The 6,408-nt window shown below is 32.7% G+C and overlaps 1 protein-coding gene across 1 annotated transcript in view; it reads left to right on the top strand.

The window, feature by feature from the left end:
• LOC110116409 (probable choline kinase 2) overlaps positions 1-6,408 on the top strand; it is a 43,854-nt gene extending 37,446 nt beyond the window's left edge. Inside the window, exons 6-7 of the mRNA XM_020849954.2 lie at positions 5,964-6,064; positions 6,144-6,408. Coding sequence (XP_020705613.1) covers positions 5,964-6,064; positions 6,144-6,233 — 191 coding nt within the window. The 3' untranslated portion in view covers positions 6,234-6,408. The remainder of the gene's footprint in view (positions 1-5,963; positions 6,065-6,143) is intronic.

The following is a 6,408-nucleotide window of genomic DNA, read 5'->3' as shown; positions in this document are numbered from 1 at the left end:
TATATATATATATATATATATATGATATTCCTATCCTAGGGTTAAATCTAGCGCTCATCACATCATCCACAGAGTGCAGAAAAACTAAGAAAACACACCAATCATTTTCAAACAACATACAATGAAAACCACGAAAAGCTCTGGCACACAGCAGAAAATAAAACCCAGCAGCCTAACCTAGATCTAGAAGTGGTGCCCTAGAAAACAATTCTATGTGTGTGTAAGGCTTGTGTGATTTGGATAGGTCCTAAATAGGGTAGTTAGTTAAATTTGCTTAGAGTTCAGGTTTGCTATAGGCCAGAAAAGGAAATTTTAATTGAAATTCAAATATTAATGAATTAGAATCCATTTTAATTAATTTAGTTTGTTGGTCAATTTTTAATGCTTAGGGTAATGATTTAGTTAAAGTTGCTTAGAGTTCAGGTTTGCTATAGGCCAGAAAAGGAAATTTTAATTGAAATTCAAATATTAATGAATTAGAATCCATTTTAATTAATTTAGTTTGTTGGTCAATTTTTAATGCTTAGGGTAATGATATTTAAAGTTAAAGTGGTATTAGCCAATTTTGGAAAGTTCCGGGTCCTCCTAGGAATTAAGCTAAGGGTCCAAAAGATCACTATGGGAAATAGGTTAGGTTTGGGAATCCTAATACATTAGAAAAATACTAGACCTTAATATGAGTAATTAGACATGTAGTACACTGAAATCGGAGTTCTCTACACAAAGTTATGAATTTTCTAAGTTTTGGGCCCTAAATGAACTACGATTGACCAAAACGTTGACTTTCTAATCTAGGCCATTTTCTAGAATCCTAATATTTTTAATAAATACTAGACTCTAATAGAAGTTCAATACAAGTGAGTTTTTCTGATTTAGAATTTCCTACAATAAGTTATGAATGTTCTAAGTTAAGGGTATTTAAGGGAATTTTCTAAATTTCCCAATTAAGGGCTGATTTTATGGTTTTGACCCAAATCAGCCCCAAACAGATTGAAATCACTCCCAAAAGTTGGGGATGACCTGAGAAAGTGATCCTAAGTGTTTGGTGAAAATTTGAGATTTTAAATAATTTTTAATGAATTATTAGAGGCAAAAAAGTTAATTTCCACCTATGTTCAAATTAAGGGTCAACCTAGAGTCAAACTGAGGAGCCCTATTTATCTAAAGTCAAGGGTCAGATTTTGGTCAGTGCAAGATATTATGAGTAATATTTTGACCTAAAATTGTATTTATTGTAATTTTATAAGGTCTCGGGGCCTTATTTAGCAAGTTAATTATGGTTGGTTAATTATGTGGCTAACAAGCTCTAAAATTTTCTAGAAAATTCTGGAATGTTTTAGATTTCACTAAGTTTAAGTTTTGAAGTTTTCATGTCAATTGGGGGTCTATCCTATCCCCTAGAAAATTTCTAAATTTGCTAGACGGGTCCTTAATTGTTGTCCTTTTTTTTTTCCTTAATTGTTGTCCTTAGGGTGTCACTATGTTGTAAAGGTTTAAATATAGTTTTGCAGTAACCCTCAAGGTAATAAATGCATGGAATAAATAAAAGTAGTAAACACACCATATCCTTAGATCTAGGAGAGCCTAAGTTAAGTGCTCGTGGTGCGACCTACATATATAATCTACGACCAACGAACAATAAATAAAACTAATGAAGAGATTAATGAATGATTGGAACTCAACCATCCACTAATCCACTCCCCCATGATTACTCTTCACAAGTAGGATCTATGCTTAAAATTTCATGTAGTGGGTCTCCCAAAATTAAAAGATTTAACATATAAGTAATTTTAAAGTAGTTTTCAAATACTTAAATACATATATGTAAAATTTGAAAATTAAGATAATTAAAAATAAGTCAAGTTATAGTAAATAAATATACGGGAGACCCACAGCTCACCCAATCAAGGTTTCAAAAAAATTTTTAATTTCAAAATAATTAGGGTAATTAATTATTTAAATAATATTAAAATAGTCGCACAAGGGTAAATATATTATAATTAAAATAATGATATTATAATAAAATAATTAAAAGAATATTTTTAAAAATAGTGTTTTTACTGTTTTGTAAATAATATAAAATTTACACATTATTTTTATAAAAAAAAATTTATCATGTAGAGAATAAAAATATGATCAAAATGAGGTATTATATGTCGAAAATGGAGCGAAAATGAATTTTCTATGATTTTTTAAAGTTAAAATAGATTTTAAACTAATAAAAAAAAGTTTATTTTATTTAAAACAATCGGCGACGAAACGTGGCCTGCCCGGGTTCGATCTGCGGTTCCGGGAAGACGGCGCACCAATCATGGGCAATGATTAGCGCCGCCGCCAATCATTGCACCATAATTGCGCAATCATGCGACGGTAGCTCGTCACTATTCTACGTCGGATGGCCGCGGGGACCGTCCGATCTTCCGCTGTCCGAAACGAGCGGTCCAGATGGAGCCGCACGGGAGCATTAACTGTGGGATCTAGCCCCGAGTCGATCCAAGCTGCGGAACGGCTGGATCACGACCGTTGATAGATCAACGGTCCGGCTTCCCTCAGGCGAATAGAACCTAACGTCCGAAACCCTAAACCTATTTTTCATCTCGTTCTCTCGATAGGGTGAGCCAAATTAAACAAAATTTTAGATCTAGACTCCACACATGAAGAACAATGTTGGGGGTGTAATTTTACGATCTAAAATGCATTTTATGAAACGCTAATTAACCCTAAGTGTTTCTAGCTAGGGTTTAGGTTTTACCTCAATCCACACGGTGGATTCGGGAGTTCTTGGGCTCGTTGGATTCGTGGACTCCTCACGAACAATATTCCTCTTGAGATTGAGCTCCTAAAAGGCCTCGATCGGACGGAAGAAGCTCTGGACGTCCCTTGGTCTCGGTTCACCAGAGTTGACGTCGCCGGTGGCTTAGGGTCGTCAGGATTTGGTTGGGCAAGCAAGTGGAAGGTGAGGGGAGCTCTCTCTTCAAGAATCTCGGGCTGATAAGACTTGGAGTGAGAGCAATTGGCAAAAGGTCCTAAAATTACCTAATTTTTCTCTATTTAAAGCCTCTACTCTATGATCAACGGCGGGGATGAGATCAAGGGCCAAAATAGGAGGGAAATTGGCCTTGGGGCCATGGTTTTAAATTCAAAATGCATTAGCAATCAATTAGGGCATTAAATGAGATTAAATTAGGATGAATTTGACCAAAATAGGTCAAGCTTGACCATGCAAGACTAGGTTTGACCAAGGCATGAGTCATCATAGTCAACATGGTCAATTAGACCCAAGTGGGTGGAGGGCTGAACCATAGAAGAGTTGAAATTGATTTGGAAATGAATTAGGCTCTTCTAGGTCAATTTGGGTCAACCCGGGTTGACCTGGTCAACCAAGTTCACCCAGAACCTAGGTCTGACCTCAACAGACTCAGTTCGACTCATTGAACCTATTGAAGAGGGTCTTGGGGTCTGACTTGGTCAATTTTACCAAGTCAACCCTTTGACCAAGAGCTTGGGCAAAATTAAGGTCAACACAATACAAATGACCATTCTAGAAATGTAAGATATCTAATTCAAATTTTCTATTTTAAGTTCATCAAGATAAATTTCATTTTTTTTACCTTTTAGGCATTGTAACTTCCTTCTGGAATGAATTAAAATCCTATTTGTGAAGTTAAAAAATAATCTTGATAAATTTAAAAAAAAATAGTATTTATAAAAATTAGATCAAGCATAAACATATAATTACAGTAATTTAAATAGAAGTACTGCATAAATTATAATTTAATAATTATAGAAGAAAGACTATTTGAAATATTAATTTGAGAACTTTGTATTGCTATTGATAATTGTCCCTCTAAACCATACTTGTTAGCTTTTGAGTAGTTTCAAATAATGAAAATAACTTATCTCTAAGCTTTCTAGTTTAAAGAACATAATCATAACCACGTAATTTCTGGTAACACAACACAACAAAGTTAAATCTTTATTTGGAATATAGAATAATAGCTACTTTTTTTAAGATAAAGGAAATTGACTAGCACTTCTCAAATTTGGATAGCATACTTGATGCCATTACATGCTTTGGCGTTGCATAATTAGTAGAGATTTAAGGGAAGTGTAGATTTGCAGTTGAACATTTAGTGCTAGAGAATGCACAAGTTATCTCATAGAAAAGAGCTAAGAAATCACAAATGTTCTCCATTATATCTCATTCAATGCTATTTGGATCAGACTTATAGTTGGAATCACTCAAGTAGAAATGTGAAAATCACATCTATAATTAATAATAATGTCAAGCATAATAAAAGTGTTCCATCTTATAGGAACAACTTGCCCCAAACCACTTTTTGAATCAAGATAACTTATTTTGTCACAGCCCAATTTTTTTTTTTTTTAGCCTGAGAACCTTTTACATACTTTATTCTCACCCTAGTATATATTTGAAATACATTAATTTATCTCCTTCATACCTTCCTACACAATAAGGTTCACAATATGTATGCAACATCATATATGAAACAATTCACCATCACAATGGTCTACCTCATAAATTTAAATGATTTCTTAAAAACAAGAAAAAATACTATTAGTAGAAGCATTTTCCTAAACCCTAAATACTAAAAAGCTTACTCTTAAAGATTGTAGTTTTTCAAATAAAGGTATATTCAATTAAAAACGATTGTAGCTTTTCAAATAAAGCTATTCTGTCATGTGGGAGTGGCATAAAACAAAAATTCATTATCTTCTTTGTAAACACAAGTTATTATCATTGAAGTGCATAGTTAAACCGATAAAACTGCATGTGTCATAGAAATCTATGGGTCAGATGTTAAACAAACTCAACTAGTAGATTTTGATAATAATGATTTAATATGCTCTTTTTCTTTAATGAACAATTTATTTTAGTCATTTATTGTAGTATTTTTTTAGTCTAATTGTACATCAATGCACAGAAAAAGTTATAGTGCTCAAACACCTACTGGTTCATTATATTGAAAGGGCAGATGATGCATACTAATAGAAACACTAAATAAATAATGAAACTCTTGTTGGTCAAACTTAATATAAGACATAAAAATGGATAAGCGGTAGTTAGTTTGCAAAATAAGCACTACTATATCTAGAGTACCTCGTTTCTTACAATTTTGTAATGGCATTTTAGCTTGTCAGTATCATTTTTACTAATACATTGAAATATTGCACCACATTTTCTACATTCACATCTTTGTTTTCCATCAATATCATGGGCTATATCTTAAAATGACTCTAGGTAGTTGAACTCATCCTTCTTCTCATCTTCAAAACTCTTGTCTCATCCATTTATTTTCCATCAATCCACAAATGTCAGCATCATTGTGTTCATCATTATCTATTTTATTTGCATTATCATCACTACCAACTTGGTCATTTTGATAAAAGGACACTTTCAAAAATAGTATTGGAATCCTCCATCTAGCTAAGAAATTAAACACAACTAAAATGCAAATATGCAAGGGTATTTCTTAAACAAAGAATTGGAATATCTTATACAAAGTATTGGAAATTTTATTTACGCTCACATGCACAAGAATATTAACATCGTCCCATAAAATGCATGAGCATTTACAGGTGAAGCTTTCCTTCAATAAAGGTCTCATCCTCTTATTGTGGCATACAAGCTTTAAAAAAAGAATCAAATTCTCCTCCACTTTGAAAATGAAAGAAATTTGGAGTTTTTGGTGGTTTTAATGGGATGCCAAAGTTGAGAACTTACTGTATCATTCACTAAATAAGTCTTTAATTCACTTAAGTGAGCTGGCTTTACAAAGGAAAATAAAACAAAAATAAAGGCACAAAAATGGAAAAGAATGGCCAGAATGAAGCTTCAATACCTTTCTGAGGCTCCCTCTCTAAGTTAAAATGGACCAGTAATTAATTTTTTGAACTTTTTCTCTTTAAATAATATTGCATTTTTATTGTATGTGTAATAGGTAACAAACCATACCCTCTTGAAGTTGAGAATCTCCTCGCAAGCATTGAGAAGTACACTCTCGTTAGTCACTTGATTTGGGGATTATGGGGATTAATTTCGGTACGTAAGTTGCTCTTCATTTTCATAATAAAACCTCATTGCATTCAAGCCATTAATTTACTCGCTCTGTTGTATGAAGGATCATGTAAATGATACTGACTTCGATTACTTGGAGTATGCAAATCAAAGATTTCATCAGTATTGGTCTCAAAAGGTTAAAGAACTTTGAACTGGCGAGCAGAGAATTAAAATCCGGAGAAATTTTAGCTCAGGATATCCATTTTGAAATCTAGCTAAAGATGACAATTTTTTCTGATTTTACTAATGTTTTGTCAGATACTTTTATTTTGCATGTACTGTAATAATAAACAAATTTATAAATAAATATTTTGTATATGATTAAA

The sequence above is a fragment of the Dendrobium catenatum genome, unplaced genomic scaffold, assembly GCF_001605985.2.
Source record: "Dendrobium catenatum unplaced genomic scaffold, ASM160598v2 fragScaff_scaffold_82, whole genome shotgun sequence".
In the NCBI taxonomy this organism is placed as follows: Eukaryota; Viridiplantae; Streptophyta; class Magnoliopsida; order Asparagales; family Orchidaceae; genus Dendrobium; species Dendrobium catenatum.
Note: the sequence above shows the minus strand (reverse complement) of the source record. Positions and strands in the feature narration are given on the sequence as shown.